The sequence below is a fragment of the Electrona antarctica genome, assembly GCF_951216825.1.
Source record: "Electrona antarctica genome assembly, chromosome: 5".
NCBI classification, from domain to species: Eukaryota; Metazoa; Chordata; class Actinopteri; order Myctophiformes; family Myctophidae; genus Electrona; species Electrona antarctica.
In genome coordinates this window covers 7,645,278-7,671,191 of record NC_136810.1, presented here as the reverse complement: position 1 = coordinate 7,671,191, position 25,914 = coordinate 7,645,278, and the positions used below count along the sequence as shown (strand labels likewise).

Below are 25,914 nucleotides of genomic sequence, written 5' to 3'. Positions count from 1 at the left end.
AGATGGTATCAAAGTGCTTCTTGTACCTTGCTGTATGAGATGCTATCAAAGTGCTTCTTGTACCTTGCTGTATGAGATGGTATCAAAGTGCTTCTTGTACCTTGCTGTATGAGATGCTATCAAAGTGCTTCTTGTACCTTGCTGTAAGATATGCTATCAAAGTGCTTCTTGTACCTTGCTGTATGAGATGCTATCAAAGTGCTTCTTGTACCTTGCTGTATGATATACTATCAAAGTGCTTCTTCTACCTTGCTGTATGATATACTATCAAAGTGCTTCTTGTACCTTGCTGTATGATATGCTATCAAAGTGCTTCTTGTACCTTGCTGTATGATATGCTATCAAAGTGCTTCTTCTACCTTGCTGTATGAGATGCTATCAAAGTGCTTCTTGTACCTTGCTGTATGAGATGCTATCAAAGTGCTTCTTGTACCTTGCTGTATGATATGCTATCAAAGTGCTTCTTGTACCTTGCTGTATGAGATGCTATCAAAGTGCTTCTTGTACCTTGCTGTATGATATGCTATCAAAGTGCTTCTTGTACCTTGCTGTATGAGATGCTATCAAAGTGCTTCTTGTACCTTGCTCTATGAGATGGTATCAAAGTGCTTCTTGTACCTTGCTGTATGATATGCTATCAAAGTGCTTCTTGTACCTTGCTGTAAGATATGCTATCAAAGTGCTTCTTGTACCTTGCTGTATGAGATGCTATCAAAGTGCTTCTTGTACCTTGCTGTATGAGATGGTATCAAAGTGCTTCTTGTACCTTGCTGTATGAGATGCTATCAAAGTGCTTCTTGTACCTTGCTGTATGAGATGCTATCAAAGTGCTTCTTCTACCTTGCTGTATGATATACTATCAAAGTGCTTCTTGTACCTTGCTGTATGAGATGGTATCAAAGTGCTTCTTGTACCTTGCTGTATGAGATGGTATCAAAGTGCTTCTTGTACCTTGCTGTATGAGATGGTATCAAAGTGCTTCTTCTACCTTGCTGTATGATATACTATCAAAGTGCTTCTTGTACCTTGCTGTATGATATGCTATCAAAGTGCTTCTTGTACCTTGCTGTATGAGATGGTATCAAAGTGCTTCTTGTACCTTGCTGTATGAGATGCTATCAAAGTGCTTCTTGTACCTTGCTGTAAGATATGCTATCAAAGTGCTTCTTGTACCTTGCTGTAAGATATGCTATCAAAGTGCTTCTTGTACCTTGCTGTATGAGATGGTATCAAAGTGCTTCTTGTACCTTGCTGTATGAGATGGTATCAAAGTGCTTCTTGTACCTTGCTGTATGAGATGCTATCAAAGTGCTTCTTGTACCTTGCTGTATGAGATGGTATCAAAGTGCTTCTTGTACCTTGCTGTAAGATATGCTATCAACGTGCTTCTTGTACCTTGCTGTAAGATATGCTATCAAAGTGCTTCTTGTACCTTGCTGTATGAGATGGTATCAAAGTGCTTCTTGTACCTTGCTGTATGAGATGGTATCAAAGTGCTTCTTGTACCTTGCTGTAAGATATGCTATCAAAGTGCTTCTTGTACCTTGCTGTAAGATATGCTATCAACGTGCTTCTTGTACCTTGCTGTATGAGATGGTATCAAACTGCGCACTGATATGATGTGGCAGGACAATGTCTTCTTCCTTGGAGGACAGAGGGTGCGAAGAGGCCAGGGCGTCCACGGCAAACACCTTTTGGACATCATCCAATACTATCAAGTCTTTCTGGATGGAACAGATGCAGTCAGTGTCTATTTGACATATTTATCAATATATTATGTGAATTCAAGTCAAGTTTATTCACACAGCATTCACCCAAAGAAAAACAAAGATACATACACGCACACACACAGCACACACATTAGTAATTTAGTTTATATACCACGTTCCATTGTGGTTCCGCTTTGTCGGCTCCCAGATAGGAAACATAGGAAGCAAAGCCTTCGTTGAGCCACACCTCGTTCCACCACCTCAGAGTCACCAGGTTACCGAACCACTGGTCATGACAGTCAGACAATGAATCAATTAAGACAGACAGACGTATACTACAATAAGAAAAGGTCTGATCATTAAACATGAAAAACAAAATCACACTTTTTGGGGGCATTTCCATGCCACGGCTTTCTTCTATGAATTCTTTGGTTCTGTTTTAATGTACTGTTTCTTGTGAAGCTTTTTCCACACTGGTTACAGTTTTATCGTTTCTTTCCTCTGTCCATCCTGGCTTGTTTTATGAAACACACATTACAAGATATATTATTTATATCAGCCAGATGATGTCTTGCGTTGTCATTTACTGCACAAAACAAACATTAAAACTGTGGCTGCCACAACGTAATTTCGGAAAGCCAGTAAGCAGAGAAAAATCACATCCGTGTGAAGTAAGTGGTGCAACTCCGTGTGGGGGTCACCGGAACTTCCAGACCCGCAGGAACGCGCCCAGGGGGCCGGGCCGGTTCCGGCGAGTCGCCCCGTGTCCGAAACGGTTGAGAAATGACAGTTACCATGTGGGGGTCAGTCTACTGTACTGTACTGTACTGTACTGTACTGTACTGTACTGTACTGTACTGTACTGTACTGTACTGTACTGTACTGTACTGTACTGTACTGTTACACCTGAAATCATCATATATACAGTTAATATGTATGTGTGTTAGGCTGCACAACAGTGACACTTGGTTTTGAAAACCAACCAAATGCAATTTCCGTGCTCAGACACAGGTAGCCAGCCAGCCAGCCAGCCAAGCCACCCAGGCACACACAAAGCTACTTAAGGAAGTGGTTGCACCAATCTCTTCCTGTTCCTCATACTGTCTGAGGAAGAGCTCGGACCTCGAAATGGCACAGCTTTTTTTTTGGTGCAATAAATCTGTCACATTGGAGCCCTCAGTGTGCGAGTGTTTATTTACTTTTCTCTGCTAATTATTAAACACAAATAATCTTACCATGTGGGCCAGTTCATGAGCGATAATGGTGGCAGTGGTCTCTTTGTTTCTATTGGAGGAGGTGAGGGGGTCATAGAGCAGATTGGTCTCCCTGTATGTGACCAAACCCCAGTTCTCCATCGCACCGTAATAGAAGTCTGGAAGAGCTATTTGATCTGTAAGGCACAAAATCACAGTCTAGGCAAGTATTTTTTTAAGAGAAATGTTGTATAGTTTAATTGATATTAATTTATTGGTGAATTAAATTTCCCCATTGACATGACATGCAAGTATTTTTTCCTCAGAGACTGTAATCACTATAGTTACAAAACTTGGAGGGTAGGTTCATAATAATTACTAAAATTAATCAACTTATAATGTTATCGGTCGGCCTCATGGTGGCGCTATAACAGCCCACTTTACGCTTTGGCTTATAACTCTTGAACCGTAGGTCGTAAAATCAAAAAATTTTCCAGTTTATATTCATATTTGAATAGAAAAGAGAGGTCGCACACAATGCATCGCATCGCGACGCATTGTGAGCTTGTAGATAAGCTATTTTCAAATGGTCGAAATGTATATAGGGTTGAAGTGGTTACAGTAATGTATGTTTTTCTAATCAAAATGTAAATCTCCAAAGTAACTAGTAACTAAAGTTTTCAAATAATTGTAGTGGAGTAAAAGTACAAATGTTCTGGCTCTGTGATGTAGTGGAGTAGATGTAAATGTATTGGAAATTGGAATACAGTCAAGTAAAGTACAAATACCTCAAAATTGTACTTAAGTACAGTATTTGAGTAAATGTACTTAGTTACTTTCCACCACTGGGTTAACGGCAGGAGGATGAGTTAACAAAACGTCAACAAAGAGAGAAGTATATGACCAAGCTGTCCGTCTGATGACAAAAAAGATTACGAAAGAAAGGAGAGAGAAGTATGACTAAGACACAGAAGTGGTCAATGTTATCCTCAACTTCACATTGACATCTGTTGTCCAGATCATATCTCACACCAGGGCTGCAGGGCTGAATCATTCAGGCCGCGGTAGTCAAGTCATACACCCAGCATTTCATATTCTGCATTTTAAGTGTTGCAACACTTATACATACACGTGTGGGGATTGAAAAACCATAAAACCTGGGTGATCTACTGTATGCTATCAAATTGTATGTTTATTCACGCAGCATAGTACTGTACAGTATGAATGATACATTCTCTGGCTGATTTTAGTTTCTACCCTTCTAAGGACTAGCTGAGACCCCAACTTTTAGAAGCAATGGTGTAGTGACGGGCGGGAACCCCTTTTGGTGTTTTAAGAATTATGTTATACTTTAGCTATTGAAAAATAGCAGATCTACAAGCTCATAGCGCGCCACCGAGTGGCGCGCTATGAGCTTTATGGGCCTATGGGCAACCATACTATTGTTCCCCTTACCTTTTCTTTTCATTCATTAGTGTGGGCAACCAGACTATTGTAATTGTAACACTTTATTTATTATTAGTGTGGTTGCCAGACTATTGTAATTGTAACACTTTATTTTTACTGGAGTAAGACTTTTTTTGAAACGCTACTCCTCCCACAGTTTTGACTGTACGCCATATGTCAAATCGACGACTTCATCGGGAATGGTGTGCTTGCTCATTGCTAAGAGAAATGTTGTATAGTTGAATTGATATTAATGAATTAGTGAATTCATTTTCCCCATTCACTTAACATGGGAAGATCTAAAAGTCCAACTCAAGTATTTTTGAGTTGGACTATGTAAGCGACTGCGGCAACCACACTTTGCAATTTTTGAAAATTACGACCTTTCTAGTTATGATTGTACACCGTAGGGGAGAGACATATTGCTGGTTTACATATAGGACAATACTGTGCAGTAGGATGCTAAACGCACACGAGTCTTAGTAGTGGTGCCAGCTCACGGCAAAACATCTAAAGAGTTAAGTCTTAAAAAGACAAAAGAGTGGCTGCACACACTGATAGCCAAAGAGCCGATTATTTATTAGGATGCAGAGTAAAAAACAACGTTTCGGCAGTACAACTGCCTTCTTCAGGGTATGCCTTCTAAAGGTGGCCTTACACTAGCCGATAATCGGGCATTTTTTACGCTCGGGGGGTGCCCGACTCAATCGGGCACCCCCCGAGCGCGATCGGGATCGGCCCGATCAACATCAAGAATGTTTGATATTTGCTCGGCCCCGCTCCGATTATCCTGTAGTGTGTGGTGCTGTCAGATTTCAAATGCCCGATTATCGGCTAGTGTAAGGCCACCTTTACCCTGAAGAAGGCAGTTGTACTGCTGAAACGTTGGTTTTTACTCTGCATCCTAATAAATAATCGGCCACTCTTTTGTCTTTTTAAGACTTAACTCTTTACATACTGTATAGGACAAGCCTAATAGTGGACAGTTGAATGACCTCTGCACAGGAGATAGAAATGCTTGATGTGAAATCAGACATTGATATCTTTACTGAAAATAGCCGATCTACAAGCTGACAATGAGTCTCTCAAGATCTGCTATTTTCTTCAAATGTTTCCCCCACAATATGGATGCTGGGGATTAAGTGGATAACTACGTAAAGGACCACTTCACCCATTCTCAACCTATCTTCATATAATCGGTCCTCACTAATGATCATGATAAAATGGTACCATTTTTGCCAACGCCTGGCTTTGCGTGTGCCCTCCGTGATGTCATGTGGCAGCCAAATCTATGGACTTTTTACAATGATATAGTGGGTGCTCCCCAAAGGAGCCCCTCACTTCACATGTGTGTGATTTGTTTTTCTACTCGGTTATCTCAAAGGAGGGCTGCGGACACTTCGGAACCTTGCCTATAAGTGATGTCATCGTGAAGGTTTATTTTATTTTATTTGTATTATATATAACGTGATAACAATGGCTTCAAATATAGCATGCTAACTTTCCAGGAGTAGAAAGCCTACAGTAGTTTCTATTAGCTTGCTACTGTAGGTGGGTCTCTGAACTACAGCCATGGCTCCTACGGCACAAGACTCAGACGGAGTAAACAATATTGTGCCATATTATCATGAGCATTAGGGAGGACCAATTATACGAAGATAGATTGAAAACGGGTGAGGTCGTCCTTTGAGCCCCATTTTAAACCTCCTCGAAAGATGGTGTCATGCGGCGAAAATAGCAGATCTACAAGCTCTAACGGTAGTATAACGACAAAAAATGGGGCCACCAGGCTGGAAGTGGTAAACAAGCCTCAGCAAGCTTGGACACGTTGCTATTATACGCGACAGTACTTGATATTGGCCTTGTCCGTAGACATTTGATTTTTTTGTTTTACATACAGTACCAATATAATGTTTTCTTCAGAATATCTATGACACTTATTTTACTACAACACTGTGGCAGGAGTCTAACCACTTTAACTTTAACTCTGGGAATGTACAAATGGAACCAAATGGACCCGTACGGGTCATTTTACAGATCTTGTAATAGATCATTTTGACAAAAAGGTGTTGTTGTAGTACTAACTCACCAGACTTGAACAGGGCATAGGATTTGTTGTAGTACTAACTCACCACTTTGACAGAGTGTAGGAGGTGCTGTAGTACTAACTCACCAGACTTTGACAGAGGGTAGGAGGTGTTGTAGTACTAACTCACCAGACTTGGACAGAGGGTAGGAGGTGTTGTAGTACTAACTCACCAGACTTGGACAGAGGGTAGGAGGTGTTGTAGTACTAACTCACCAGACTTTGACAGAGGGTAGGAGGTGTTGTAGTACTAACTCATCAGACGTGGACAGAGGGTAGGAGGTGTTGTAGTACTAACTCACCAGACTTTGACAGAGGGTAGGAGGTGATGTAGTACTAACTCACCAGACTTTGACAGAGGGTAGGAGGTGTTGTAGTACTAACTCACCAGACTTTGACAGAGGGTAGGAGGTGATGTAGTACTAACTCACCAGACTTTGACAGAGGGTAGGAGGTGTTGTAGTACTAACTCACCAGACTTTGACAGACAGAGGGTAGGAGGTGTTGTAGTACTAACTCACCAGACTTTGACAGTGGGTAGGAGGTGTTGTAGTACTAACTCACCAGACTTGGACAGAGGGTAGGAGGTGATGTAGTACTAACTCACCAGACTTTGACAGAGGGTAGGAGGTGATGTAGTACTAACTCACCAGACTTTGACAGAGGGTAGGAGGTGCTGTAGTACTAACTCACCAGACTTGGACAGAGGGTAGGAGGTGTTGTAGTACTAACTCACCAGACTTGGACAGAGGGTAGGAGGTGCTGTAGTACTAACTCACCAGACTTGGACAGAGGGTAGGAGGTGTTGTAGTACGAACTCACCAGACTTTGACAGAGGGTAGGAGGTGTTGTAGTACTAACTCACCAGACTTTGACAGAGGGTAGGATGTGTTGTAGTACTAACTCACCAGACTTTGACAGAACGTAGGAGGTGTTGTAGTACTAACTCACCAGACTTTGACAGAGCGTAGGAGGTGCTGTAGTACTAACTCACCAGACTTTGACAGAGGGTAGGAGGTGCTGTAGTACTAACTCACCAGACTTTGACAGAACGTAGGAGGTGTTGTAGTACTAACTCACCAGACTTGGACAGAGGGTAGGAGGTGTTGTAGTACTGTTGGAAGAAGTCCAGTATGGGTCCAGTCAGATTGAGGGCATAGTCTCCCTGTCCTTCCTCTATGGCCTTCCTCCGAGCCCAGATACGGATCTGAAAACAATTATTGAAGCAAAGTTAATGCTAACAACTACAGTACATGGTATGAGCACAGCTGTGACTCAGTCATAGAAGATAATCGCAGCCATGCTGATATAGAGTATACCATAAACTTGAATGTTTATGTCCAGCTTTTGGTGTGTGTAACCCAAATGTTGTCCGAACACAAACATTGAATGCCATTGACAATGAATGGACAATTTTGAGTGTTTGTGTAAACACAAACATTGCGTAGCACAAACATTGATGACGAAGGTGAGGTGAGGACGCAAATTGTGATTGGCCGGAATGAGATGATGTATGATGATGTACGATGATAAGAGTGCCCCCTCACTTCACACAGGTGTGATCTTTAGTCATATAATAGATACATGTTATTCTACGTTATGTAGTTACGTTATGTGGGTATGACTATGACATCATGTCCACTGCATGGGTTTAGTGTGTGTTTATGTTGTGTGTGTGTGTGTTTGTCTCCTTCTATAGTAGAGGTGGGCATAATAAATGAAAAGTTACCAATACTCCTTCTGTAGAGGTGGGCATAATAAAGTAAGAGTTACCAGTATGTCTCCTTCTTTAGAGCTGAGATGGGCATAATAAAGTAAGAGTTACCAGTATGTCTCCTTCTTTAGAGCTGAGATGGGCATAATAAAGTAAGAGTTACCAGTATGTCTCCTTCTTTAGAGCTGAGATGGGCATAGTCAGAGACGATGATGGCCAGTAAATAAGTGGACATCCTTTCGGTGGGCTCAAACCTTGTCCGTGTCACTGCCACTTCATCTATGGTTGTGTTAACAACCTCTGGATAGAAGGCAAAAACACATCATTGGATGCAATTTTCAAAAATGATGATACATCATGAATTTTCATCTGAATGTGTTTATTTAACAGTTTTTAATGTTGATCTGCTCTTTTGACCGAATTCACAAAATATCCCATTCTATGAGATATTTTTGTTCCCATGTGTTCGATTGTCAAAGAAGTAATCTAAATAGCTTGCACGGAAATGCACGAAGTTGCACAACGACAAATCATAATTGCAAGCAGGCTTAATAACATTGACAGGATGTCACTCTTATCAGTTTGGCTAAAATAGCATTGCGTACCAGAGATACAATACTGTAGCTTCTAATATGCTATGGTTACTTGCTGTGAATTTTAAAGGTGTGGGTTACAGTATGTATATCAAAGCTTGTTAAGTTCTTTCACACTGCCATTGCACGTTCCACTCACCTGCCTCCAGGCCATTGGACAGAGCTATAGTTCCGGGGGAGTGGATAAGAGTGATATGGAAAACGGCTTTCAAAGCTGGCTCATCAAAACAAGGAAAGGTCTTTCTTGCATACGTTGGATGCATCTGAGAAGTGATTACAACCCTGAGAATGATCAAAACATAATGAGTATCGTCACTTAACACTGACAATTCAATTCTTAGCTGAACATCTGCATACTGACAGGAACTGCAGGCCAAAACAATTCAGAATATTCTGCCATGGTGCAATAGGACCAAATAAGTCTAGCATTCAGTTTAAATGTAAAATGTAAACGTCAAAAGTACAGAAACAAGTCGCATACTGCAAAGGACTCTTAAGGCTCATTCATAGTCTGGATTTTCGGTGGTGAGGTGACCACCAAACTACAACATGACGTCACGAGCCGCGGTGAAAAGCAAACCACCGCCACCGCCCCAGCCCTCAACGTTATTTCAGCTCCGGTGGTCACCTCACCACCGGAGCGGTGGTCACCCCACCACCGAAAATCCAGACTATGAATGTGCCTTTACACAACACATTTCCACAACTCCAGTCAAAGATATGGTTCACTCGATCAGCCATAAAGTTTTACACATTCGCCAACTCCATGTAGCATGTAGGATATTTATGACTTATATTTCTACTTATATTTATTTATGATGTGAAGACAGTTACCACTCAAACTACTTCCATATTTTACTGGTGAGAAAAAAAACAAGTTGGCGTTTATTGAGAACAGTTTTGTATGTTTACTGCGTTTAGTAGAAGGAATAAATGTCACTATTTATTATTATCACATTTGCATACACTATAGTATACAGTTACGATAGAAACACCCAATACATTGCGTAACTGTTACGCAATGTATTGGGATTTGGGCGTTTCTATCACATTTTAAGCCCAGAGTCTAAAGTATCACATTTATTTTTGTACAATTCATGTATTATGTAAATGAGAACATCTAATTAGAAACTATCTTTAGCTAAACCTTTTCAATGTTTGGCTCCTGGTCAGCAGGTACTCTTGTGACTGTAAATGGCTGTCAACACCAAGAATGATAAATATATTACAATATCTACAAATATGTTAAAAAAATATATAGTTACAACTAAATGGATAGTAAAGTTCACAACACAACTATAAGGGCGTTAGTGGTGAACAATATCGCCGGGATCACTTTCAGAGCGATGAACGTCAGCCTATTAAAATCTGTCCAAATGTACAGGTTCATGTTCACAAAATGTTATGGTTCATCAGTGTGGCTGCTCACATCATTAGTGTGGTTGCCCAAAGGGCAACCAGACTATTGCAATTGTAACACTTTCTTTATTCCACTAGAGTAACCTTTTTTTTGATACGCTACTCCTCCCACAGTTTTGGCAGCACGCACTTGAGCCATATCTCAAATTGACCGGCTTCATCGGGAAGGAGGTGCTTGTATTTATTTAAGAGAAATGTTGTATAGTTTAATTGATATTAATTTATTGGTGAATTAAATTTCCCCATTGACATGAATGGGAAAATGCGATTTTTCGCATTTTCTCACATTCAAGTATTTTTTCCTCAGAGACTGTAATCACTATAGTTACAAAACTTGGAGGGTAGGTTCATAATAATTATTAAAATTAATCAACTTATAATGTTATCGGTCGGCCTCATGGTGGCGCTATAACAGCCCACTTTACGTTTTGGGTTATAACTCTTGAACCGTAGGTCGTAAACTCAAAATTATTTTTTTCCCTGGCTTTCTTGGGTCATGACGCATCTCACCATATAGGCCACGCCCATTTGCGTCATAATAGATTTTCCGCCATTTAGAATTTTCTCCAAAACACACTTTCTGCTTCTCCTCCTACAGATTTTGCCCAAATCTCACAAGAATTGGTACACATGATCTCTGGACTGTTCCAATGAAAACACCACAGGCGGAATTTTGATAGTGCGTATCGTTCGGCCGTAATCGGCTTCCGAAGTTAGTGGGAGGGGCCTATTTTACAAAGAATGCCACAAATCACGAACCAAACGCCTAATCAACTCCAAATTTGAATCAAATGTCGTGGGTGGTTTAATCAACCAAAAGCCAAAAGCAATTCCATTTTCATCCATAGGGGGCGCCACAAATGCGAAAATTGTAACCGTTTGTCCGTTTGGGGCATAAATCCCCTCGTATTACTTACACATGATCACAGGGGTGACGCGACATTGTAATTGGCTGGCAATATTAGTGGGAGGGGCCTATGAAAGCGACTGCGGCAACCACACTTTGCACTTTTTCAAAATGGCAACCTTTCCAGTTTATATTCATATTTGAATAGAAAAGAGAGGTCGCACACAATGCATCGCATCGCGACGCATTGTGAGCTTGTAGATCAGCTATTTTCAAATGGTCGAAATGTATATAGGGTTGAAGTGGTTACAGTAATGTATGTTTTTCTAATCAAAATGTAAATCTCCAAATTAACTAGTAACTAAAGTTTTCAAATAATTGTAGTGGAGTAAAAGTACAAATGTTGGCTCTGAGATGTAGTGGAGTAGATGTAAATGTATTGGAAATTGGAATACAGTCAAGTAAAGTACAAATACCTCAAAATTGTACTTAAGTACAGTATTTGAGTAAATGTATTTTGTTACTTTCCACCACTGGGTTAACGGCAGGAGGATGAGTTAACAAAACGTCAACAAAGAGAGAAGTATATGACCAAGCTGTCCGTCTGATGACAAAAAAGATTACGAAAGAAAGGAGAGAGAAGTATGACTAAGACACAGAAGTGGTCAATGTTATCCTCAACTTCATATTGACATCTGTTGTCCAGATCATATCTCACACCAGGGCTGCAGGGCTGAATCATTCAGGCCGCGGTAGTCAAGTCATACACCCAGCCAGGCCACCCTATCCCTATACCCACACGCATGTACGTTTGGATTACAACAGAGCCATAGAGTATAGACAGAGTTGCGACATTGAGGGGACAGAAAACAGCCCGGTCACGTGGTTCATGTACTCGCGCGAGCCCTATCGACTAGATTCTGTAAACTTCCGGTGTCCATATTCGCCAATAGAAGTCTATGTAGAAGAGGACTGGCCCCATGAAGTGAACGGAGTTGTCGTAACTCTGTCTATACTCTATGGGCTCTGGATTAAAGATATGAACAAAATTTCATATCTCTGTATTTATGCCAAATATTGCAATATCGATACGATATACGATATTACCGTTAAAATTTCATATTCTGCATTTTAAGTGTTGCAACACTTATACATACACGTGTGGGGATTGAAAAACCATAAAACCTGGGTGATCTACTGTATGCTATCAAATTGTATGTTTATTCACGCAGCATAGTACTGTACAGTATATGAATGCTACATTCTCTGGCTGATTTTAGTTTCTACCCTTCTAAGGACTAGCTGAGACCCCAACTTTGAGAACCAATGGTGTAGTGACGGGCGGGAACCCCTTTTGGTGTTTTAAGAATTATGTTATACTTTAGCTATTGAAAAATAGCAGACCTACAAGCTCATAGCGCGGCACCGAGTGCCGCGCTACGAGCTTGTAGGTCTGCTATTTTTGAAAAATCGAGAAAATGTGGTGCAAATCTTTGAATATATATTCTGTCAGAGCGATCGTTTTTAACTCAATCTTTGCTTCATGGGGGATCCCTGGAACAACATATTTTCAGATGGGGGTCGGCGGCCAATTACATATATTTTTGGGGTCCTTGACATGAAAAACTTTAAGAACGACTGACATAGAAACATAGGCTTTTCAGAAAACTGTCAGGATTTAGAAGACATTTGCAGAAACGTCTTCAGGTCTAAATGGGTTAAGAGCGTACCGGACCGCATCTTCATGATATGATCTACTGCACCACGGATATGTCAACATGAAGCCGAAATGAGTCATAGTTCTCTCTTTTTGTATCTTTTTGTCATCAGTTTCCTCCTTTAAGTGAAAGAAAAGTAGTGTCAAAATATCTTTTGTATATTCGGTTTCAAAACAGGCCGTATGCGGGTACACTATAGTAGATTTTCGTGCTGGGGCCCTTTACTTTAGAATCATATGATAGACTGACTGATCAGCTGGTTATGTTCTTTCACCACTTTATTATTTGTATATGTAACAATACATAACATTATATGAGAGCCGCTATAATTAAGATTTCCAGGGTGAATGCCTCTGACTTAATTGGCCTAATTTTCTACAGTGCCACCCTGCTCTTTGGGCCCTGCAGGGCTTGTGCCCAGAATTTCCCATTCAGGAATCCAGCTCTGACGCATCCCCAAAGCTAGTTAGTGCAACCAGTCTATTGTAATTGTAACACTTTATTATTATTATTATTATTATTATGGTTGCCCAAAGGGCAACCAGACTATTGTAATTGTAACACTTTATTAGTGTGGTTGCCTATGGGCAACCATACTATTGTTCCCCTTACCTTTTCTTTTCATTCATTAGTGTGGGCAACCAGACTATTGTAATTGTAACACTTTATGTATTATTAGTGTGGTTGCCAGACTATTGTAATTGTAACACTTTATTTTTACTGGAGTAAGACTTTTTTTGAAACGCTACTCCTCCCACAGTTTTGACTGTACGCACTTGAGCCATATGTCAAATCGACGACTTCATCGGGAATGGTGTGCTTGCTCATTGCTAAGAGAAATGTTGTATAGTTGAATTGATATTAATTAATTAGTGAATTCATTTTCCCCATTCACTTAACATCCAACAGTCCAACAGTCCAACTCAAGTATTTTTGAGTTGGACTATGTAAGCCAGGGGTTCTCAACCCGTGGGTCGCGACAAATTATTTTAGGGGGTCCCCAAATTATTTTTTAAAAAAAAGAAAAAAAAAATTCAAAAATAGCAGACCTACAAGCTCGTAGCGCGCCACTCGGTGGCTATTTTTCAATAGCTAAATTATAACAATGCTTAAAACACCAAAAGGGGTTCCCGCCCAAAATGGTTTAAGGTTATTGTAGCAGTCAATTTATATTGGGGGTCGGGAGTGGGCGGGGCGGGGCGGGGGTCCCGAGACATTGCCAAGGCATTTCCGGGGGTCCCCGGCCAAAAACGTTGAGAACCCCTGATGTAAGCGACTGCGGCAACCACACTTTGCAATTTTTTAAAATTGCGACCTTTCTAGTTATAGTTGTCTTTATAGAGCGTCGCAGTCCCGCCCCCTCGAGAGACCCGGAAAATAAATCCCTGTTCATTTTCCTCATAGACTTTTCAGAAACTATTTATTTAAAGACGTTTACGCCGCGGACAAAGCCAACTCTTGTCGTGACAAATCATGACAACAAACACAATTTTTCGGGCCAAACAAAGAATTAGAAAGTAGAAAAAAAGGGCCGGTTACAACACTTTTTGTGTTGTTTTTCTTCTTTGTAATTATTTGTTTGGTCCAAAATATTGTGTGTGTTGTCATGATTTGTCACGACAAGAGTTGGCTTCGTACAACGCTTAAAAGGTCTTTAAATAAATACGTTTTGAAATGTCTATGGGAAAAATGCATTGGGATTCATTTCCTGGGCCTGGTGTTGTCATGAAAGGGGGCGGGACTGCAACGCTCTATATAGTTATCATATTTGGCGTAGACGGCCCTTAACACTTAAAACACCTTTAACAACAACACCTTTAACAACATCTTTAACATCACCTTCTGACCCCATCTTCTTCATATTCACTGAGGTACAAGCCAGCCAGGTCATCCGACAGCTCTCCGGTGAACTCAGTGTACAGTTGGTACCTCTGTCCTGTAGTCAGTTTACCTTTCAACTCTACGACTAGATACTGAGTGGCAGGCTCCAGCCAGTCAGACGTAATATCAGGAGCAGACACTTCACCTGGAGGGAAAGAAAAATTAGACGGAAACTTTATTATTAGTAGTAGTACTGTAGTAGTAAACAAATTGTACAAATTGTAGGCTATAGAAAAGACTGATGATGCGTGATCATGTTTGATGTCATTTTCCTTTCATTCTCTTTATTTAAGGTGCAAGTTAACTGATGTTCTGATGAAACAGTCCTAACAGGTCATATTTCATATTGTCGCTGTCGGGCAGAAACCAGCTACTGTATCTCCATTTTCTTTTTTTTAAACATCTGTTTATTATGAATTTTTTGTATACAGGCATTTCAGTAGTTACAGTTACAGATTGGTATAAAAAAAATAGCAGAAACATATAAACAAGACAAGACTTACAATAAAAAGAGACAAAACATAACAGTCAAAGAAAAAGACAAACAATAAAATAATAACCGACATGGCTGATGACTACACCGCACTCCGAGGACAGAAACATCACAACACAGTCTAAAAAAAACATTTACAGTAATTAGATGACATTACGGGGCAGAACAATATCGTTTCAATCCCTTCAGTCCAACACAACAAGCATCTCAATAATGGGTGACCAGATTCTTTGAAACAAGGGTTCCCTTTTCGACAGGGTAAATCTAATTTTCTCCAAATGCAGCACTCCTCCCAGCTCCCTTAGCCACATATCGACTGTCGGAGGTTTATCCGACTTCCAGGCCTGTAGTATTAACTTCCTAGCTAGCAGTGTAGCGAGCGAAATGGCCCGTGCCTCATATTTGTTCTGAACCTGATCTGGTTCCACCACACCGAAGAGAGCAACTAGAGGTGCCGGGGGGAAGTCTCTTTTATATGCTTTAGCCAAGAAATCAAAAACTTTACTCCAGAAACTTTGCAATTTATGACATTGAAGAAATTGATGAGACAGAGTCCCTTGTTCTGTTAAACACTTTCCACACATGGGAGAAGAATCCTTAAAGATTTTGTTTAATTTAGTTGGGGAATAGTGCAGCCTATGAACAATCTTAAATTGAATCAGAGCGTGCCTAACATTGATAGAGCTATGGTGAATGTTGGCGATACAGTCCTCCCATACTCCATCTGAAATCTCTATACCCAATTCTCTTTGCCAATTGTCCTTAAACAAGCATGATGATGGGCTAGCCACGGCCTGCAAGGTGTCATAAAATTGAGAGACTGCACCTTTTTCAAAGGGCTCAATGTTGAAGAAACTGTCCAAAACTGGATGACTGGGTTGTTGTTCATACTGTGGGATATGTGTTCTAAGAAAATGTCTCAATTGCAAGTAACGGAAGAAATGCGATGATGGGAGCTGGAAGGATTCTCGCAACTGTTGGAAAGAGGCAAGATAACCTTGACCACGACCTTGATTAAAGTATACATTTCGTAAGTTCACAATACCCTTTCCCTTCCATGACATAAAAACCGGGTCCGCCAATCCCGGCTGAAAAGCCGGATTGGAACATATAGGAGAATCCAAATACATTTTAGGAGCCTTTGTCAATGCCAAGATCTGAGACCATACTTTCAGAGAATTTTGAATTATGGGGTTATGTCCATAAGTACTTTTCTTGATCTTAATAGGACTATTAAGTAATGCAGGAAGACACGACCCAGAACAGGATGAATGCTCGATACTAAGCCATGAAGGCATATTCTCCAGATTACATCCAGGATAGCAGTCATACCATAGATAAAAAAAGTTTAAATGGGCCGCCATATAGTATAACCGGAATTGAGGAAGTCCAAATCCTCCTTCGTTCTTACTTTTGCATAGATGTGGCCTAGCTATTCTAGGAGTTTTACCAAACCAGATAAAGGATGAAATGATAGAGTCCAATTTTTTGAAATAGTATTGAGGGATACTTATTGGAATTGACTGGAATATATATAAAAATCTAGGCAAAGTTACCATTTTTATAGCATTTATGCGCCCAGCCATTGAAATAGGCAAAGTGCTCCAGAATTCTATATTTTTCTCCAATTGTTTAATCTTTTTATCCCAATTTAATTTCAATAACTGATTCAATTTACTCGTAACCACTATACCTAAGCTTGTAAATTTATCCAGCACAATTGTAAACGGGGTAGATTCCAGGAATGATCTATCTGTAACCTGTGACAAGGGCATCAATTCACTTTTCGACCAGTTTATCCTATACCCAGAAAAGGAACCAAAGTTATTTATGAGGTCTAGTAAGGGAGGAATGGAAGCCCTGGGCTTTGAAATGAATAAAACCACATCATCAGCGTAAGCCGAAAATTTATGAGAAGTACCGTATTGCAGGATCGGGTGAATCTGTGGACTCATTCTTATTTTTGACGCTAATGGCTCGAGCGCTAGCGCAAAGATATATGCCGAAATCGGATCCCCTTGACGCGTGCCCCTAAACAACTTGAACGGTTTAGATTCATTTTGATTGGTGACAACTGTTGCATATGGATCATTATAAATTATTTTTATCCAGTTGATAAAGGATTCACCAAACCCGAATTTAGCCAGAACAGACATCATATAAGGATGCTCAATTTGGTCGAAGGCTTTTTCAGCGTCAAGGGAGATTACGACAGCGTCCTCTGTGCTACGAGCTGGATTATACATTATATTAAACAGTCTTCTCATGTTGAACTGAATGTGGCGATTGGGCATAAAGCCTGTTTGGTCTGGATGTATGATATTGGTTATGTGTTCTTTAAGGCGAGAGGCTAGTATTTTACTCAATATTTTGGTTTCAACCGGAAGTAAAGAAATCGGTCTGTACGAGGCAGCTAATGTGGCGTCGCGTTCCTTCTTTAGCAGTAGTGAAATTTTGCCATGATAGAGTGCCTTTGGTAAGGAACCCAATTCTTTGGAATGATTCAACATCCGAAGTATAAGAGGAGCCAACAAGGTGGAATAAGCCTTATAGAATTCAGCCCCAAAGCCGTCCGGCCCCGGGGCCTTATTATTAGGGGACTGTTGAATGGCCAATTTGACTTCAGCCAGGGTGAAATCCGCATCCAAGGCTGCCACTGCTTCATCATCTAAGGTAGGGAGGTCACACCCCCGCAAGAAGTCATCAATAGTAGCCTGACTAGAAGTACTTTTAGAACTGTATAAGTCACGGTAAAACTCTTCAAAGCATTTGTTTATTTCTTTCGGGACAGTGACCAGCCCACCGTTTTTATCTTTTATTGAGTGGATGGCTTGAGAGGCATGCGACTTCTTTAACAGTCTGGCTAATAATTTATGTGGTTTGTCACCTATTTCAAAAATCCTCTGTCTATAATTTAGTAACTGTGAACAGACTTGTTTTGTGAGAATTGTGTTATGTTCATACCTCAGCTTTATGATTTTACCCAAAAGTGCAGGAGATGGTGAGGCTAGGTAGTCCCTGTCTAGCTGGGACAGATTGGCCTCAATATCTCTAAGGGACCGCACTTGTAGCTTACGCTTGGCTGAGGAATAGGCAATTATGTGTCCTCTCATGACAGCCTTAAAGGACTCCCATAACACTGAGTCATCAACCGCACCATTGTCATTTGTTGATAAGAAAAAATTAATATGGCCTTCCATTTCTTCACAAAATGTTTCATCTTTCACGAGTGCAGGATCAAACCGCCATATTCTATTATGTCTATTGTCCAAATTCTGGAACTGTAAGTCTAAAGTAACTGGGCTATGATCCGACACCAATATTGGATGATAAGTATTGTTAATTACAGCGGGTATGAGTTTAGAATCCAAGAAGAAGTAATCGATGCGACTTGAGGTTTTATGCACCGGACTAAAGAAGGAGTACTCTCTCCCAGTGGGGTTAACCAGTCTCCAAATGTCCACAATATTCAGGCTGTTTAACAAAGTATTTAAGAGGCTCCCAGCCTTTGACTGTTGAGATGAAAGAGGTGAGCTTTTGTCCACTGTTGCATTCATTACACAATTAGCATCACCCGCAATTAAAATATTGGCCCGGTGTACGTCGGGTATTAGATTAAACAATTTTTGAAAAAACTCAGGACAGTCAAAGTTGGGACCATAGATATTCACCAGTGTCACAGGCACGGATGCCAAATGACCAGTAAGAATTAAATATCTGCCATCAGAGTCTGCAATTGTAGTCGTATGGGTGAATGGAACATTTTTTCTGAATAAAATTGCCACACCTCTAGCCTTAGCACCAAAATTAGCATGATATGCCTGACCCAGCCAGTTAGCCCGTAGAATTGACTGTACATTGTGCTTTGCATGCGTTTCTTGTAGGAAAATAATATCTGGTTGCAAAGATTTAAGATGGGCCAGCACTTTTGCTCTCTTCACAGGATTACCAAGACCTTTTACATTCCAGCTAACAAACCTTAAAGCCCCGTTGGGCAAATTGTTCACTGCCCTATGTGTCATCAACATGTACCAGTATATTGGTAATCAGTGACACTGTCCGTCGACCCAAGAGCACGTACACACCACCAGCCAGACAAAACACAAAACATGTAACATGAAAAACAACCCCCCCACCCCCCCACGTAGAGGGACCTCCCCCAACGAAGCCCTTCTCTAACCACCCTAATACTATCCAAGGCATAGGAAAGTTCCCTCCCACGACCCCGCTCCAACGTAGAACGTAAATATATATAAAAAAATTAAAGTATTAATACCGTATGGTATGACAGTGAAAATAGGGTAAATAGACCATAAGAAGTCCTAAATTGTGTATACAGTCAGTGATAATCAGTCTAACCCTTTGCACTCGCCAGCCTGGCTTTTTAGAACAAACCCTTTTTTTTTTGTAGAATAGAAATCAACTAAGAACATAGTAAAGCATCAATGTCAGGGGATGCATACCCAATCCAATCAAGCAGTATATAGAAACCTGAATAACCCACTCCGCAGCAAAAAATAATATATATAATGGAAATCAAAGACAAAATGTAAACAAGATGTGTAATCACGCATAATGTGCGCACGCGCGCGCGCGCACACACACACACACACACACACACACACACACACACACACACACACACACACAATGTATAAATCAATTAAATGTGTTACATAAAAATAAAAGAGATCAATTCAACTTATACACTCTACAATTCAGTAAACACTGTCGTGAATAGACCTTGAGTTGAATAGGCAGTAGGAAATAAAGTTTTTTTTTTTTTTTTAAATAAAAAATTAAAATAAAAAAACGAATAAAAGAAAAATTGCGGAGCGAAAACATCCAGCTATGTCCATGAACAAACAGTCAGTGTAGCCCACCTTTAAAAAATAAAATAGAAACCACATCTTGTCAAGTAGTACTGGGAAAAAAAATGAAAATAGCACCTTCTTAAAAATATATAGCATAAGCTCTTTTGTTTACTTTCCAGTGTCACAGTTCAAGATTAGCACACGAATATATATAAAAAATAAAATGTGAGGTGGGCCACCTCAAGTCCAAGTGCTCATAACAATAGTAGTAGTAAGAATAAACAAAAATAAAAGTCTTGTTGAATAGCATCTCCTCAGGATTTGTGCCTAGCCAGGCACATCTTTAGTGAGTGTAGTGCAACATACCGTTAGCTTCACAGCCTAGACTGAAAAGCAGAAGAATCAAGGGCCCACCTCATCTGTGTCGACGTCTGCATCTGCAACCACTGTACCCAGTTTGTCATCCAGAAAACCACCAGCCGCCTCGGGATCCTCGAAGTATTTTGTAGCTCCCTCCACGGTCACGCGAAGACGAGTCTGCCACGTTCCCACGAATCCCGACAGCAACCCGGCGTCTCTGCATCTCTTCCGGACATCTTGGAACTTCTTTCTTTGTTGATACACCTCCGTTGGTTGGTCAGCGAAAATGGAGACTTTGACGCCGTTGTATTGAAGAGGAGATTTTTGTGCAGCCAGCTTTGTGATGAGCGTCTTCTCACTCAAGTAGTGTATTTTCGCAATGATAGCACGATTGTAGCCACCACTAGCTGATTTAGGCCCCACGCGATGTGCAATGTCCACGAGAACCTTAGCAGGGAAGTTTTCATCTCCGAGCAGCTTCGGAATCAGAGAGGACACAAAATCAGAAGGATTGTTCCTTTCTTCCCCCTCTAAGATTCCCGCAATTCTTATGTTTTGTCGTCTTGACCGAAATTCAGCCTGTAGTAGCTTTTTGCGGAGCTCATTGTATCCCTCTTGGAGTGACTTGTTGATGGCTTCCTGCGCTACAAGTTGATCATCATGCCTGGATACAGCTTCTTCAATTTCACGCACCTTTCCAGTGACTGTCGACAGGGAAGCTTGCATGGAGTTCATAGTAGATGAAATGGTGGTAAGCTTAGTATCCACAGACTTTTGTAGAGCGGCTATCGCTTTCATCAAATCAGCCGTAGATGGATTGTTAGCTGCGCCGCTCTCGGCGGTAGGCCCAGTTAGCACCTCCATTAGCATGCGGTCGTTAACAACAGCGTCGGTTGAAACCTCTTCCACGTCGGTGTTCTCTCTTGTTCTGTTTCGAAGGTGATATTGACTCTTCGAGTGCTTTCTGTCCGTCATTTAAGGCAAGTGTTGAGCAGAAAAAAGTCACGGTATTAACTTTTAATTTAGTAAATGTCTAGTATTGGAGCGGAGCCTCACGGAAACACAGCTTACCCCATAGCTCGCTGACCACGCCCCCTGTATCTCCATTTTCAACTTTTTTTTTAATTATCAGTGCTATTGAACACCATTCACGTCTGTGTGTGGGTTTTACAAATATTGAACCAATGAAAAGTATTAAAAAGCACTTCTAAATAAACCTCCTAACTCCATCCAAGTATCTGACCATGTATAAAGTCACCATACCAACTTTGATGCCAGCCAGGGGTCGGCAAGTAAGTTTGGCTTTGGGCCAAACTCTTTCAAAGACATTAGATGGTGAGCCAGAACACAATCAATGTAGTCCGGCAGTCGAGGTGGACGGGTGGGAAATTTGGTATATAGTCTTTTTTTTATCTGGAGACAGACTCTAGAAGGGCAGTATTATGCGTGTCTTAAGTACCAGGTCTTATTACTTAACTTAAGACCTGGAGGCGTGGTCAATGCTGTTTGGCCACTCAGAATAGCCAAATGGCATTGATCACGCCTCCAGGTCTTAAGTTAAGTAATAAGACCTGGTACTTAAGACACGCATAATACTGCCCTCTGAGAGAGTCATGCTCCTTTTGGAACAAGAGCTCTTTCATGGTTCAAGGTCTCTTAGAACGGAGAGAAACAATGTATCATTTAAGGCATACATGTACAGTATAACACAGCTTGAGAGAAGTTTCAAGTCAGTCAGCTATTGGAAATTATTTACAAAATAATTTGACAGGCCAGATATTATCGCTGCCAGGTCAGTTCTGGCCCAAGGGCGGCGGGCCACCTGTTGCCTACCACTGTAGTAGTGTGTTGTTCTAAAACAGAGATGCCCACACTTTTTTGACTTGAGAGCTACTTTCAAAATGACAAGCTCAACTAGATCTACCCACCCAAAAAATATTATCCAATTGCTGAAAATAGTTAAACAATGTCCCTGAGTGGCTTTGGAATAGTGGCGATGGCCTTACATACAGTATAAGACTAATGCACTTGGAATTGGAAATACAGAGGGAACATTTTGAATTGGTAGGGGTTTCTTGCATATAACGTTTGTGATACAATACTTGAAAACAAAGTATTGCGTTGTATTACAAGTTGCAGATTATTTATTTATTTTTACATTTAAATAATGTATTTTTAGGGCATGTCATGTTACTACCTGCAGCCTTTGTGATCTACTGGTAGATCACGATCTACCTTTTGGGCACCCCTGTTCTAAAACATGTTTTGTTTTGCTTTTCATTTCCTGAAAGTGAATATTTTGGACTTGGCTGGTTTCTGCCCGACAGCAGAGATATGTTGTATGTACAGTACCTGTAGTGGCGAGTCTGACTGTGTTGTAGATCAGCCGGTTAGAATGGATTACAATCAGATCGGTGGGTTCCACACACTCAAACTCCACCGTAGAGTGACCTGTGATGAATGGATTACAATCAGATCGGTGGGTTCCACACACTCAAACTCCACCGTAGAGTGACCTGTGAATGGATTACAATCAGATCGGTGGGTTCCACACACTCAAACTCCACCGTAGAGTGACCTGTGAATGGATTACAATCAGATCGGTGGGTTCCACACACTCAAACTCCACCGTAGAGTGACCTGTGATGGTTAGAATGGATTACAATCAGATCGGTGGGTTCCACACACTCAAACTCCACCGTAGAGTGACCTGTGATGAATGGATTACAATCAGATCGGTGGGTTCCACACACTCAAACTCCACCGTAGAGTGACCTGTTAGAATGGATTACAATCAGATCGGTGGGTTCCACACACTCAAACTCCACCGTAGAGTGACCTGTGAATGGATTACAATCAGATCGGTGGGTTCCACACACTCAAACTCCACCGTAGAGTGACCTGTGAATGGATTACAATCAGATCGGTGGGTTCCACACACTCAAACTCCACCGTAGAGTGACCTGTGAATGGATTACAATCAGATCGGTGGGTTCCACACACTCAAACTCCACCGTAGAGTGACCTGTGATGGTTAGAATGGATTACAATCAGATCGGTGGGTTCCACACACTCAAACTCCACCGTAGAGTGACCTGTGATGAATGGATTACAATCAGATCGGTGGGTTCCACACACTCAAACTCCACCGTAGAGTGACCTGTTAGAATGGATTACAATCAGATCGGTGGGTTCCACACACTCAAACTCCACCGTAGAGTGACCTGTGAATGGATTACAATCAGATCGGTGGGTTCCACACACTCAAACTCCACCGTAGAGTGACCTGTGAATGGATTACAATCAGATCGGTGGGTTCCACACACTCAAACTCCACCGTAGAGTGACCTGTTAGAATGGATTACAATCAGATCGGTGGGTTCCACACACTCAAACTCCACCGTAGAGTGACCTGTGATGCATGGCAGTGTTATTAATGTAAAGACAGATGGTGATGATAATCTGCTGTCTGTAGACAGAGGGCTGTTAAACAAAGTATTACAACGTCATTCAGGCGTGGACTTAGCGTTGGCATCCGGAACAGGACCAATCGAAGGAGACAATTTACAATTACAATTTACAATTTAGGCATTTTTGCTCTTAACCCATTTTGACCTGAGATAAGATTCTAAAAATGTCTTCTACATCCTGACAGTTTTCTGAAAAAGCTATGTTTCTATGTCATTTTTCAAAAATAGCAGACCTACAAGCTCGTAGCGCGCCACTCGGTGGCGCGCTACGAGCTTGTAGGTCTGTGTGTGTGTGTAGGCTACATGTGTGCGTGTGTGTCAATTTAACAAAGGTGCAGACGATCAGAAATCAGCAGAGAGTGAGAGATGTTTGCGCTACTCTATGCCGATTTGAAGTGGACTCGGACCCAGACTTTTTTTTTCTCCCTGGAAATAAAAACGCCTGGGTTTCTGAGGCTATATGAGCATGCAGACTTGCATGATGACCCAGTGATGCTGGCATCAATGATTTCATTGTTTATTTTAATACTCTATCCTGGAAACCCCTAAAATGTACAAAGTGCACAAATGCCGTTGATTCCTCACCTACCACCCTGGTGGGGAGAGGGGTCAAGCGAGGCCACAGGGTCACGTTGTAGTGATGTGGGACCAATGCAGTTGGGAGACGATATCTGTGAGAAATGTACAAATAAGGAAAAACAAACAGCGTTCTGGGCGAAAACTGCTCTCATCATAATCAATAAAGCATGGATTAAAAGCTACAGCCTGGGTGACGACAGACTGCTGGGCGAGCGCCGGCGCTTTGCATTGGGGGTTAGATCAACGTATGGAATGAATTCTGTACTGGCCATATATGGAGCGTGTCTTGAGTGTAATAGGGTTTGATGAAGTCAGATCAACATATGGAATGTCAGAACAGGTCAGCTCCATATTATGGAGATCTAAGGGTTTGAGGTTTGATGTCAGATGTAGAGTTGTTGGCCGGGTCCATAAATGCAGATCTAGGTGATGATCCAGTCTTCTCCATGTATGGTTATCCAGGGTTAGATGAGGTCATTGTCGTGATCTTAATATATGGAGATGGCCATATATGGTGGCATGACGTGTCACGAGGCGTGATGTCACGACATGTGACCATATATGGAGGTGTGATGTCACAAAATGCGGGGGGGATGTATACACACTCAAAGCATTTGTAGACTTTTGGTTGTACAGGCATTGCATTTGTATTGTTGAACATCGATGAACAAAGTAGACGTAGAAACCATTAGCACCATTCAGATATATATATATATATATTTTTAGGTAGGTCGAGGGGATGTGTGCAGTCAAAGAATTTGCAGACTTTTAGTTATGTATGGGCAAGATGTATACTGTTAAGCTAAATCTACCCGACCGCCGTGACCCGTCACTCTCAAACCTAGATTAGAATATTGCACTTGTTGTGTGAATCTGCGTGCGAGTGCTATGAAGATGATATCTAAAGCGCTTATCTGTAGTCCACCAGAGATCTCCAGACTTCCCTCTTCAGATCAACATTAGTAACTTCCTCCTGGGGGATCCCAAGACGTTCCAAGGTCAGTGAGTCGATGTGATCCCTCCATCTGTGCCTTGGTCTGCCCCGGGGTCTCCTCTTAAGCGTTATTCATAGTCTAATATTTTCGGTGGTGAGGTGACCACCGAACTACAACATGACGTCACTGAGCCGCGGTGAAGAGCAAACCACCGCTCTCCCCAGCCCTTCTCTCTGTTTTTACTAATCACCGCTCAACGTTATTACAGCTCCGGTGGTCACCTTACCACCGGAGCGGTGGTCACCTCACCACCGGAGTGGTGATCACCTCACCACCGGAGCGGTGATCACCTCACCACCGGAGCGGTGATCACCTCACCACCGGAGCGGTGGTCACCTCACCACCGGAGCGGTGGTCACCTCACCACCGGAGTGGTGATCACCTCACCACCGGAGCGGTGGTCACCTCACCACCGGAGTGGTGGTCACCTCACCACCGGAGTGGTGGTCACCTCACCACCGGAGCGGTGGTCACCTCACCACCGGAGCGGTGGTCACCTCACCACCGGAGCGGTGGTCACCTCACCACCGGAGTGGTGGTCACCTCACCACCGGAGTGGTGGTCACCTCACCACCGGAGCGGTGGTCACCTCACCAC

At 41.6% G+C, this 25,914-nt stretch overlaps 1 protein-coding gene across 1 annotated transcript in view; it reads right to left on the bottom strand.

Annotated features, from left to right (window-relative positions):
• LOC306923254 (aminopeptidase N-like) overlaps nt 1-25,914 on the bottom strand; it is a gene marked incomplete at both ends in the record, with an annotated part of 44,217 nt that overhangs the window by 16,065 nt on the left and 2,238 nt on the right. The window contains 9 exons of the mRNA XM_079501287.1: nt 1,581-1,724; nt 1,882-1,995; nt 2,945-3,099; nt 7,515-7,641; nt 8,312-8,448; nt 8,881-9,023; nt 14,565-14,751; nt 20,366-20,750; nt 22,725-22,828. Of these exons, the coding sequence (XP_079357413.1) occupies nt 1,581-1,724; nt 1,882-1,995; nt 2,945-3,099; nt 7,515-7,641; nt 8,312-8,448; nt 8,881-9,023; nt 14,565-14,751; nt 20,366-20,750; nt 22,725-22,828 (1,496 nt within the window). The remainder of the gene's footprint in view (nt 1-1,580; nt 1,725-1,881; nt 1,996-2,944; nt 3,100-7,514; nt 7,642-8,311; nt 8,449-8,880; nt 9,024-14,564; nt 14,752-20,365; nt 20,751-22,724; nt 22,829-25,914) is intronic.